This window comes from Rhinolophus sinicus, chromosome 2 (genome assembly GCF_057876585.1).
Source record: "Rhinolophus sinicus isolate RSI-liver-muscle chromosome 2, RSI-T2T, whole genome shotgun sequence".
Lineage (NCBI taxonomy): Eukaryota > Metazoa > Chordata > Mammalia > Chiroptera > Rhinolophidae > Rhinolophus > Rhinolophus sinicus.
This window is the reverse complement of record NC_142502.1, coordinates 68,642,986-68,656,245: the sequence shown is the minus strand read 5'-3', so window position 1 is coordinate 68,656,245 and position 13,260 is coordinate 68,642,986. Positions and strand designations below refer to the sequence as shown.

Sequence of the window (13,260 nt, the reverse complement as noted above, 5' to 3'; positions counted from 1 at the left end):
TAAAAGGATGACCAACTTCTTTGTGGCTCTTAAGATTACAAATGCATTGTCTGATATAATTATCTGTATCATTCTTAAAATCTTTTCTCCCTAAATCAAAGAACCTAACTGTATAAAACTGTCCTGACACCAGTTTTAGAGTCTGCATTGTTTTACCCTCTTGGAATTCCATCTGCAATAGGATTTCTGCTATATGCTCTTGGGAATGGACAAGAACATCAGCTATTAAAGTCCAGGAGTCTGCCACCAAAACAAAAAACAAAACAAAACAAAAACAAAATCCAGACTGTGATGAAGGAAAAAACAAGAACAAAGCAAACCAAACAACAAACATAAAAACACCATAAAATGGCATGGATCTCTTAGGGGCTCCAGGGAGGTTATCAGAGAAGGATAACTCTAGAACCTCATTAAAAACACTGACCAAAGGAGGTCCCATGTTAGGAACTGGTAATGGTCCACTTATTTGTCATTCATTGCCTAGAGCTTGGAATGTCTTTTCTCAGAGAAATATTAAAAATAGTGACTGGGTTTCCAGGCTAATCCAAACAAACAAAACCAATTTTAGACAATAACATAAATGAAAAATCTATACATTAACTGTGACAAATAATAAAGCTAATGTAAATATACTATACAATGATTAACACACATGCTCCTCAGGGGCCTAGCAATCTCTGGAACAGACCTGCTTTTAGCCCAGCTTATTGGAGTTAAATGTCCCCTCACTCCCCGACAAGCCCCCAGTTTCAGCAAAACAGACGACTCACTGGCCTTTAAGCACATTCCCAGTTTCTGTGGATTTTCAGTCTTTGACACCCTTTTCCTTAGTCTATTTATCCAAGTACTCTCCAATAGTATCCACATCATCTTCACATGAAGAAACAGCTGAAATATTCTAAAATCAGGGCTGGTATATTCTTGGCACAACTCGAGACTGCAGTAGAGGTGGAAATAGAGATGAGGAGAGTAGAGAAGGGCTTTTCTAACCTTCCCTACTCCCAAGCTAGGCCTGACTGACAGACCACATTGCCCTCAGACCATGGTCATTTTTCTCTAGGCTTCATAAGCTGTGTGCGGTCAACGACAAAGTGCCCTCATTCTCTCTCCAGAGCCCAGTACTGTGCCTGTACATGGCAAGTCATGTGGAAAGACCGAATGATTATATGAGCCTAAATTCCACATTTCATCACCATCCTCCTTTCTCTTGTACCATTCACTACCTTTTCCCTTCTGCCCCTTCTGAAGTGAATTTAAGGACCCAGCGAGGCTGGCCTTTTATGCTCTAAGTTCAACTCCCAAAATGTGAGGTACTCTATCTGTGAACAGAGAGCAATGCCAACTACCTGCACACATACACACATGCATGTGCATACATGCTCCACAAACAATGGCCATTTAAACATATGAAATCAAAAAGAAATATGGTGGCTCAGAAGACATCTGGCCTTACTACGGGCATGCTGGCTATAAAATCTTCAGGATGTTTTCATGCTACATGTTAGTTACACAAAAGGCTACTAATAATCATTTATTAAAATAATAAATGAATGCAATGGATGTAGATAAATTGAGTATTTACAGATTGGGGACTATTTAGATTTATCAGTTTACAAAATTTACATACAACTTTTCTTGATTAGCTATTCACTTGGAGTCTATGATGCCAGTCCTAATAGTTTTAATGTACTCATAAAGTAAAAGAACAGAAGAAAAAATAAATACAATGACATTAAAGTACCTACTCTTACCTCACCAACTGGTACAAAGTCCCATATAAGTCTATACTTTCCTATGTATTAATAATATCAACCAAGATTAACTTACTTGTTCAAAATATCTAAAATATAATATAGGAAAGTGGAAAATGTTTTATTGTTTGTCTAAAAGTACAGTTCTTCCAAAGTTTTAATTCCAATATACAAAGTAAAAGTAACATTTTCTGTGTTAATATACTATGGGCCATATTCTGTATTTGCTAGAGGCATGCTGTTGAAAAGCTCTGTTTTTATACAGTGCTTTGGACATGTTTTATTAAATAGCACCATTTGCTACAATAGCTCAAAGTGATATTTTTGCAGTAACTATTTGCCCTAGGACAAAAATATCTCAGATCATCAAATACACTCTACAAATCTGTAACTATTCCTGTTATGACAGTCCAAAGTAGATTCTAGCTATTTACACTCAGAAACCTCAGTGGAAAGAAATATTTAATGAACAAATAAAACAGAAAAATAGTCCTGAGAATGAAAGCACTCAAGGGCGCAGAGCCTCGCTCAATTCTTGTTCTCCGTGAATAATTTGTATCCATTCATGACACTCACCACTATTTCTCAAGACCATCTATCTCTCCACCCACTTTTATTTCCCCCTTCTTTCCAAACATCTGACTCATCAACTTTTTCTTCAGCTCATCTAATAAGCGACTTTTCTACTTTGAAACTCCTTCACCCAGATTTTCATGAAATTATAGTGAGAAGAGATCCTCTTGGAACTGGAGCAGTGTGAATGAGTCCAAGAAAAGGTATCTGAAGCGCATGGAAAGGAGGGGTGAGGCAGTGAAAGGAAATAGGACACCATAGGCGTCAGGTCTGTTCTGCCTGAATCTGAAAAGCATTCCTCCTCACACAGCAGCAAGGCAGAACAGACTATATCCCACTAAGCCTCTACGTTAGTTAAGAAATACCATCTACCTACGCTGGGTAGCTAGCTCATTACAGAAAGCAAGGAAGCAGTCTCAGGTTTCGTAAGTGGATAGCCAGAGTATGGGTGAATGCCTTCCCTCCGACCTGCTAGTGAGAGGTCACTTGTGTCCTGGTGGCTACTCCCACTTCTCAGGCTTGGCCCACAATATTATATTATTTTATATGCCTTCACAAAAAAGTAGCAAGCTTTCACATAAAGCAACCGTACAAGTTTCCTATTTCATTTGTGATGTATTTTACACAAACATCATTAGAAAGGAATTAATCATCACAGAAAGGTGTACTCTATCTTTGCTCTAAATTCTCTTTGAGACTCAAGAAGTGGGAAAGCTCTGAGCCAGGAAGGGAATGACAGAAACGAATGAGAACTCCTGGGTGTGGTTCTGGCTATATGGAGATTGGAGGATCTTGACAATGTCTGAACTCTTAACTATGCAGAGTGCAATTACCTGCCAAAGAGCTTGTCTGATGTTCAGCTCTGCACAACTGTGTAATTGCAAACCCTGATGCAATGTTTAAATAACCAAAAATCACTTCAGAGATGAAGGGAAGGGCATCTTTTCCAGCTTTTGTAGGCACAGTAAAACTTCAGTGTAACAGTACATAGAAGAAAGACTTAAAAAAAGGAAAACCTGTATTAAAAACTGTCTTTCAACCATTTTCAGTTGCAATGGCTAATTGAATAGCTTACTTCTCAGTATTTAATGCAAGAGCTTCTGAAAAAGAACACACTTTTCTAAAGAAGTTAAAGCCACATCAATGTCAAAGAATCATTTTGTTTCACCCAGAAATAATTCCAGCAACACATTTTCTCCACAACATATATCCCAGTCATTGTACGGTATTCATGCTGTAAACACTACCCCATTTACTCTAACAACAAACACAAAAACTACAGAAATATATTTTCATTTCTAGGGAAGGAAGGCAGAGTCATAACTGGTACCTTAATTTTCTCCCCTGCTGGAATGCAATGCAATACTGAAAAAGGATTAAAAAACTTAAATCATAACATAATTTCTAAAATCCTGTTAACCTAATTTTTATTACAAAAACTTTTAAATGCCTTAAACCAAAAGCAACAGAAACAACTGAAGAAAATAATGGTACAATGTAAAAATAACATCACCCTTGCTTCTGCTAGGAGAGCTGCATAACTCAACCAATTGCCAGTCCTGTCAAACTGTAACAACTAAAGGGAAAAGTTTGCTGATTTAAGAAAACTGTATATATGTAGACTTCCGGGGCAGCCTCTAGGTGCTGCTGTAGAGACCCCCTTCCTAAAGACATTTATTTCCCGGTGTTTTAGCCTTCCCCTCCCCGTGACTGCACTGCGCAAATCCATTATAGACAATCACTTCAAACATAATTGCTGTTGAAAAAGCCCCGGAAAATAACATTCTTCAAGGTTCAAGATGCCAAACGGTGGCGTTTTACTTTTCATTCTAAATTATACTATAGGTGGACAAGCTAGACAAAATATTAGCAGGTTAGCAGGTTGTGTCAAAGCAACGAGGAGGCCGAAGCAAAAGGACAACTACCATCTGAGTCCCCCCGCCCCCATCCATCTCTCCATACGGAATATTACTAAATGTTAAAACCAATCCTCTGCATACATTAGAACTGTCAGATGAGATAGGGAGATATGGGAATACAGGGTGGGGCGGTTTCTGCGATGAACTCTCAGCAGCACAGGCTCCATCTGATATGTCACCTCCAGCATCCGAGAAGCTGATGAGACATGGTGGAGGCTCAGAGGGAAACCGTGCGAGCGTCGCGGGGAGGGGGAGGCCTTAACGTTCGGATCAGATTAACCAGTGCCCGACAGCGGTCCCCCGCCCCGGCACCTCGGATCCGTAGCATCCCAACAGCCGCAGTGGACAGGGGCTCTAGGGCCCGTGACCGGCGCTCAGAAGCCGGGGGCTGGTGTCTCCCGCAGGGCCGGGCGAGGATGGGGAAGCCAGCGAGCGGCGTTACCTGTGATGGACCAGGTCCAGCGGTAGAACTCCACCGTGTCGTTGAGCGCCGTGGACACCATGTTCAGGACACTGCCCGGCTCCGAGTCCAGGAGCCCCATCGCGGCGGTCAGGCGGGAGCAGGCGGCGGCGGGAGGAGAAAGCACAGACCCCACCGGAGGGTCAACCGAAGGCGACGGCCGAGGGGGCGAGCGGCAGCCGGGGACCCCTGTAGCGGCTGCGGCCCAGCAGCGTCCTTTCCTCCTCGGGGCGCCGCGGGAGCACGGATGCGGTGGCGGCGGCGGCGGCGGCGGCGAGCCGGGCAGAGGAGATGGTACGGTCAAGGCTCCCAAGAGGAGGAAGATGAGCTCCTGCTGCGAGCGCCGAGCGCTGCACCACTCTGCCGCCTCCCGCGGCCGCCGCTCCAATCTCCTAGGCTGGCGTCACGTGGGCGCGCGTGGGGCGGAGGACCGGCGCGCCCCGGCGCGCCCCTCCTCCCGCCCCCGCGCAGGGACTCGGGAGCAGGGATGCTGCGTTGGGGGGCGCTGGGAGCCAGGTCCGCGCAGGCGCGTGTTGTACCGCACCCCTCGTCCCTACCCCTTTTCCTGGTTGCGGGGGAGCGTGACTCCTGGGTCGCTCCTTGCCGCCCTCCCCCGCGAGCCTTCGGGTGCTGCTTCCACGCCTCCCTCCTCGGCATCAGGCCCTGAGAAGGAATACATCGCTTTCCCACCGGTCACCTCGCATCCGCCCCGGATACATCTTAGGAAAACTCGACAGGGAAGAATGGGCATTTTGTGGGCAAGGATGAGGTAGGCCGGGAGCTTTGGTCCTTACCTGTCATTCACTTGGTGATTTCCCTTGGGTTCTGTTTTCTTCACTCCCACAAGCACATGTTTCTCACTACGACAAGGGAAATGCACAAGTTATCCTTCAAAATTAGTGACGCTATAGTGATGAAGAATGGATTTGGGGGTCTACTCATTAACAAATTAACAGATACAAGTTTTCCATCGTCGGTGGGTAATCCGCCTACACAGAGGGGCGACTTAATACACGGATTTTCTACTGCGTGGGAGGTCTGCGCCCCTAACCACACCTCCTTCCAATCCCTGATGTTGTTCTATGGTCAACTGTAATTTGAATGAGTGCTTGCATGTTTTGTAGAGTCTCTTAATACACATGGAGTAATCAGAGATATAATTATGGTAAATTAGGCAATTAGGAATTCAGAGAAGAAGGAGGAGGAAGAGAGGCCTTACAGTTAGGATCTGAAGGAAATGAGGTGAATCTAAAAAGATAATTGCTTAGGAGACAAGGGACAATCTAGGCAAAAGAAGAAAAAGTAATTTTTTTATTTTGAAAAATTTAAATAATAAGGTGGGAGGCAACAGCATAATCTACCTCAGAAAAGTGAACCCCTGAAAAGTAGCAGAGATACACTACATATAGTTCATAGTTTAACAATTTCTGACATCAAACAAGACCTTTGAGAATAGTCCAATAACCTTTTCAACTAGTTATTTAAACCTGTCACCTACTTTTTGTTTTACCTTATCTCCAATTGGTGTAGGATGTTCCATTTAAAGGTTACTGAGTCAAGTGTGTGATTGCTGCTCTTTGACACTGTTAAAACAGTGTGGATATTATCTTTTATCAATTATTTGATTTCTCTTCCAGTTGACCCAGTTATATATTTTTTGACTTTATTTTATATTGGAAGCATCCTAGAGGATAAGAATTATTTGGGGTTCCTTATTGAGGACCTAACCCAGTGCTGTAAGTAATAATTAATAAATATTTATGATGATGTCAAAATTGTACCTTTTTCAGAACATAATAAAGTCTGTTGTAAGTGGCAAGAACTTTAGAGAGAGAAGAGGTAATTAAAAATAATCTATTGTATCATTCAAGCAACCAGTCTTCATTAAGTGTTCTGTTCTTGAAACTAATCAAATAAAATATAATTTATCAAATATATTTACCAGATTGAAATTTTTTGGATTGAAATTATGGTTTCTCAAGTCTCAACCCCAAGTTAGGTGTATCAGTCAGATTCTAGTAGCTACATTAAAAAAAAAAATCCAGTCAAGTCTACATTTGGAGAGTGGATTAAGATCAATGATCTATTCATGTCCGTACTTCGATGACCTAGGAAAGTTCTGATTAGTTTGAACTTCATCTACAAAATTGATTACTGCTCTTATATTGTGAAATCCTGGATGCTTTTTATGGAAAACAGATCTCCACCCTTATCCCAATTCACACACACAAAATTTCAACATCTGTACTTGTTTTATAAATGTGAAATTGTTAAAACAGCCTCAGATATCTCTCCAGCCTCTCTTTTATAATGCAGGCCAACTTAAGTCCCACTATTCACTAGGGGGCGCCTGTCACATAGAAAATCCTAGACAAGTGATGACAAATTTAAGCCCGGAATGGCACTTACATCTCCTCCATACTCTACCTGGAGAGTAGTGTGTTTATGTCCATTGATGAGATGTCCAAACATACACAAAAGCTAGAGCCCTAGAACTTACCCACTCTTGAGCCCCTTTACCTAGTGTGGAGACTGACAGTCTAGTACTCAATTCACAAGTGGTTTACAAATACCACTGACTGACCAAAACCAAAGCCCGCCTAGTCTGTTTGTGCAAAGGGAAGGAGATTTGCATGTCCACTCAGCTGGAGTGGCAGCCATTACCAAGACCTTGGTGGCATCGTGACAGAACAAATCAAATACAAGCATCTGTAGTATTTTCAAAACTTTTGAGGACAGAGAGTTCTTTGTTGTAGATTGAGTACAAATAAGATACAGTTATCTGCAAAAACTAAGGGAGAGTATATTATTAATATAATAAAAATGATTTTATATAAAAACAAAAATTAAATGCCTTACAGCCCATACAGAACTAACTATAAATCAAGCTATTGATTTTTTCCCTTAGTGTTCCACCTTTGCACATTGTCAATATTATCAGTAATCTATGCTTTCCAAGAAAAATGAATTTAGAAATCTGTTGAATTATGAGTGAAAGGAAGTAGTCTGATAAAAAGAGCTGTAGAAAACCCTAAATTTTACAGAAGTAAATTTTGCTAAGTGGATAATACTTATAAAAAATGGAGAAAATCATTGGTAGTACTAATTGCTCTCTATTATTTCCAGTCTTTTTATTCCCTTCACCACTCTTCCATCACTCCACAAAGATGAAAAATAGGTAGTATCCATGATATAATACAGGAATTACAATCTTTGCCTTCAGCCATCTTTAATTAAAAAATATTTTATATGTTTATTTTTTTGTTATTTCATAATCAATTATTTTTATTCTAGTAAATGGATAGAGTCTCCTGATAATTCATGAGTATTGGAAAAGTAATAATCCATCCGATGAAGAAAATCCCCCATAATCTCATCTTTCATTCCTAATAGAGAGTATTTTTCCAGATTTTTCTTGCTTTTGTGAACTCCTTTTTTCTTTACACAATGGTTATTTACTATAGTGCTATTCTATAGCCTGCTTTTTAAAAACTTAACAATAGGGAACGAGCTTCAAGCTCCAAAGTGCAGCGCACACACCTGGTTCATGGTTCTTTGGCACACCAGTCCGGGCGGCAGCGCTTCAGAGTTAGTATGATATGAATTTAAGGCAAAGGTGGGAGGGATATCATGGCATCTCTCTGGATTAGACACAGAGGGAAAGTGCGAGATTATCCAGGCCTTAGCCCATCAGGGGATGCTGAAGCAATTCTTAAGGCAATCAGAGGAACTGGAGCTGATGAGAATACACTCATCAGCATTCTGACTCAGAGGTTGAATGCACAGCGGCTGCTGATTGTTAAGGAATATCAAACATCACATCGGAAGAAACTGAAACATTTTCTTGAAGGGCAATCTCATGGTGGCCCTTGTGACTCCTCCAGCAGTGTTTGATGTGAAGCAGCTGAAGAAATCCTTGAAGGGTACTGTAACAGATGAAGATGCATTGATTGAAATCTTAACCACCAGGACAAGCAGACAGATGAAGATCTCTCAAGCCTACTACACAGTATATAAGAAGCGTTTTGGAGATGACATTAGTTCTGAAATATCTGATGACTTCCAGAAAGTTCTGTTGACTCTGGCAGATGGTAGAAGAGATGAAAGCCTGTAAGTGGATGAGCATCTGGCCAAAAAGGATGCCCAAATTCTCTATAATGCTGGTGAGAAGGGTTGGGGCCCAGACAAAGGTAAATTCACTGAGATCCTGTGTTTAAGGTGCTTTCCTCAACTAAAATTAACATTTGATGAATACAGAAATATTAGCCAGAAGGACATTGAGGACAGCATAAAAGGAGCATTATCTGGGCATTTTGAAGACTTACCGATGGCCATAGTTCATTGTTCAAGGAACATGCCTGCCTTTTTAGCTGAAAGACTGCATAAGCTTTGAAGGGTGCTGGGACTGATGAGTTTACTCTGAACTGAATCATGATTTCCAGATCAGAAATTGACCTTTTGGATTTTGGAGCAGAGTTTAAAAAGTGGTGTGGCTATTCCCTACATTCAGCAATTAAATCTGATGCTTCTGGAAACTATGAAATCACACTCTTAAAGATATGTGGAGAAGATGACTGAGTCAAGAACTTCATCTCCAAAGGTTGCCTGCTCCCATGATGGACTTTTCCAACAGTTCTGCTTACTTCTTTCTCACCAGATTTAAATGTACAAGCAAGTGTAAGCAGCAACCTGTTTTCTTAACTGAAATTTTCATTGTTCCATAACAACAATGAAATTATGTTAGAGCACCTCAAAGTGATTATGTTAGAGCACCTCATCATAATGTAGTAGCTTATAAATGAAAATTTAAAATGGTATGTATAAAGCATCTGCTAATATTATCCAAATGATATTTCTGCTTAGGAAGTGAGAATCTTTGTACAGTTCTAAAACATTAAATGCAAAAGCAAGGTAATAAAAGTTGTTGCCTTTGTTAAAAAAATAATTTAAAAAAAACTTAGCAATAGATCAGGAGCACTTCTCAATGTAAGAATAGCAACTGCTTAATATTCCATTATAAGGATATACCATAATTTATTTAGCCACTACAATATAGGTATATGGGCATTTACATTATTTCAATTGGAGCTGTTACATCTTTTTGACTGTTAATATTCCTGTCTATACACTTTTGTGAACTTGTCTAATTATTTTCTTGACATAAATTTCTACAAGGGAAATTTTAGGGTCAGGCAGTTTTCTTTTTGTTTTTGTTTTTTAAGATGAAATTTACTTATTTTATTTTCTATCGGATTATTTTGTTCTTTTTGTTCCTTCTTTTACCTGAATGGTTAGTTATTTTGTTTTCAGTATTTCTTATCCAGTTTTTCTTAATTTCCATTAGCTAAGATGATAACATTTTCTAATTTCACTGCTTCCCAGAACTTTTGAAAACAGTATGAGATATTAGGCTTGATATCCTTTGATATCCAAGTTATTTAAAAGGAAGTATTAAAATATTTTCTGTGAAGGGGATTTTTTTTTTTTTGGCTCTCTTTTGATTGTCACTTTATAGTTTTGTTACATTATGATCAGAGAATAAACACTCTGATATTTACTTTTCAGAATTTATGGAGTTTTTTTCCCTTGAGGATCATTGCATCAGTTTTTGTAAATATTCTGTAGAGTTTTACTATGATTGCCCTGCATGATTTGTTGATTAGGTTGTTTTCCACTATGACATTGATTTGTTAATACTTCTTTATTCCTCTAACAATTTTAACTTTGTATATTACTATCTAGGTGCATACAAATTCATTAAAATGTTTATACCTTTTGCCAGTGTATTCTTTCTTTGTCGTGTCTAATATTTTCATTTTGTGTTATATTTTTGGGATGCCAATACATCTAGTTCTTTTTTTTTCCTTTTCCCCCTTTAAATTTTTTCAATTAGAGTTGATATTCAATATTATTTTATATTAGTTTCAGGTGTACATCATAGTGGTTAGACATTTATATAATTTACAAGGTTATCCCCCTGACTAGTACCCACCTGTCACTATACATAGTTGTTACCATATTATTGACTATATTCCTTATGCTTACTTTACATTCCCATGACTATTTTATAACTACCAATTTGTATTTCTTAATCCCTTCACCTTTTTCACCCCGTCCCCAAGCCCCTCCCATCTATCACCCCGGTAGATCTAGCACCCATCTGACAGCATACATAGTTATTACAATTTTATTGACTATATTCCTAATGCTATACCCTACATCCCTATAACTGCTGTGTAACAACCAATTTGTACTTCTTAATCCCTTTCCCACTTTCACCTACCCCCCAAGGTCCCTCCTTTCCGCCAACAATCAAAATGTTCTCTGTATCTATGAGTTTATTTCTGTTTCATTTGTTTATTTTCTTCTTTAGATTTCACTTATAAGTGAAATCAAATGACGTTTGTCTTTTGCTATCTGACTTACTACACTCAGCACAATACCCTCTGGGTCCATCCATGTCATTGCAGATGGCAAGATTTCATTCTTTTTTATGGCTGAATAATCTTCTATTGTATATGTGTACCATCTCTTCTTTATCCATTCATCCATTCAGGAACACCCAGGTTGGCTTCATATCTTGTTTGCTGTAAATAGTCCTGCAATCAACATATGGATGAACACATCCCCTCACAGTAGTGTTTTGGGTTTCTTTAGATAAATACCCAGAAATGGGATTACTAGGTCCTTCTTTGTCTCTTGTTATAGTCTTTGTTTTAAAGTCTGTTTTGTCTGGTATAAGTATTGTTACCCTAGCTTTTTTTGTTTGTTTCCATTTTCATGAAATATATTTTTCTAACACTTTACTATCAGTCTCTGTGTGCCTTGCAATCTGAAATGAGTCTCTTGTAGGCAGCATATGTAAGGGTCTTGTTTTCTTATGCATTCAGCCCCTTATGTTTTTTGATTGGAGCATTTAATCCATTTATATTGCAAGTAATTGTTGATAGATATGTAGTTATTGTCATTTTATTATTCATATTTTTTTTCTCATCTTGAAGTCCCTCTAAGATTCCTTGTAATACTAGTTCAGTGGTGATTAACTCCTTCAGATTTTCCTTGTCTGGGAAGCTCTTTGTCTCTCTGTCAATCTTAAATGATAGCCTTACTGAGTAGTGTAGTCTTGGTGGTAGGTCCTTACTTTTCATCACTTTATATTTTTTGCTAATCCCTTCTGGCCAGCAAAGTTTTTGTTGAGATCAGCTGACAGTCTTATGGGAGCTCCCTTGTAAGTAACTAGCTGCCTTTCTCTTGCTGCTTTTAGGATTGATGCTCTCTTTATCTTTAACCTTTGACATTTTAATTATGGTGTGTTTGGGTGTGGGCCTCTTTGGATTCATCTTGTTTGGGATTCTCTGCACTTCCTGGGCTTGTGTATCTATTTCCTTCACCAGCTTAGGGATGTTTTCAGTCATTATTTCTTCAAATAGGTTTTCAATCCCTTGCTCTTTCTCTTCTCCTTTGCGTACCCTTATGATGCAAGTGTTGTTACGCTTGATGTTGTACCAGAGATCCCTTAAAATATCCTAATTTTTTAAAATTCTTTTTTTCTTTTCACTGTTCTGCTTGGGTGATTTCTACTACCTTGTCTTCCAAATCACTGATTTGATCCTCTGCTTTGGCTAATCTGCTGTTGATTCCATCTACTGTATTCTTCATTTCAGTTATTGTAGTCTTAATTTCTGAGTGTTTTTTTTTCCCCATGTTTTCTATCTCCTTTTTTATGTTTCCTATCTCTTCATTGAAGTTCTCACTGAGTTCATCTATTCATATCCTAAGTCCCTTGCACATCCTTATAACCATTGTTTTGAAGTCTGTATCTTATAGATTGCTTGCCTCCATTTCATTTAGTTCTTTTTCTGGAATTTTCTCCCATTCTTTCATTTGGGACATGTTTCGTTTTTTCCTCATTTTGGCTGCCTCCCTGTTTGTTTCTATGTACTAGGTAGATCTGCTATGTCTCCCAGTCTTGGCAGTGTGGCCTTATGCAGTAGGTGTTCCATGGGTTCAGTAGGGCAACTCCCTGTTCACTGGAGCCAGGTGCTCCAGGGGTGTCCCTTGTGTGAGTTGTGTGTGATCTCCTGTTGTAGTTGAGCCTTGATAGCTATTAGTGTGTCAGTGGGTGGGAGTGACCTTCAGGCTGACTGGCTGTGAGGACTAGCCATGACTTCAGCAGACAAGCTATTCTTCAGGGGCTGACCCCATGGAGTAAGATTTACTTTAGCAGGGCTCAGGTACTTACTGAATCCACTCTTTGGGTGTGTCATTTGTGGCGCTAATTGGGTTATACTCTGGTGTGATCTGAAGCTGGCCACCTGGTGTGTTGGTTCTGGGGCCTCTTGGGAGGGGCTCCAGCGAAGGCTATGCTCAGCCACTATCTGTATCCAACCTGGGGCCACCTGGTAGACCTACAAAGTGTTCTTTGCATGGTAGCTGCTCTAACAAGTGGTCTTAATAGGAGAGCAAAAGAGGTGTTGCACAGCAATTTTCAGCTTCCCAGAAGCAGCAGACATGAATAACAGTCCTCAAAACGAGCCTTGATCTGCACCAGCATTGA

General features: G+C 39.7%; 2 protein-coding genes and 1 pseudogene across 2 annotated transcripts in view; 2 read left to right on the top strand and 1 right to left on the bottom strand.

Annotated features, from left to right (window-relative positions):
* The window catches only part of ELOVL4 (ELOVL fatty acid elongase 4), a 31,244-nt gene extending 26,145 nt beyond the window's left edge, over positions 1–5,099 (bottom strand). Inside the window, exon 1 of the mRNA XM_019729570.3 lies at positions 4,686–5,099. Coding sequence (XP_019585129.1) covers positions 4,686–4,785 — 100 coding nt within the window. The 5' untranslated portion in view covers positions 4,786–5,099. The remainder of the gene's footprint in view (positions 1–4,685) is intronic.
* Positions 5,100–5,197: 98 nt separating this feature from the next.
* The window catches only part of TTK (TTK protein kinase), a 68,141-nt gene continuing 60,078 nt past the window's right edge, over positions 5,198–13,260 (top strand). Inside the window, exon 1 of the mRNA XM_074333224.1 lies at positions 5,198–5,472. The gene's annotated coding sequence lies outside the window, so the exon portion shown is untranslated. The remainder of the gene's footprint in view (positions 5,473–13,260) is intronic.
* Positions 8,191–9,416, top strand: LOC141571677 (annexin A3 pseudogene; annotated as a pseudogene).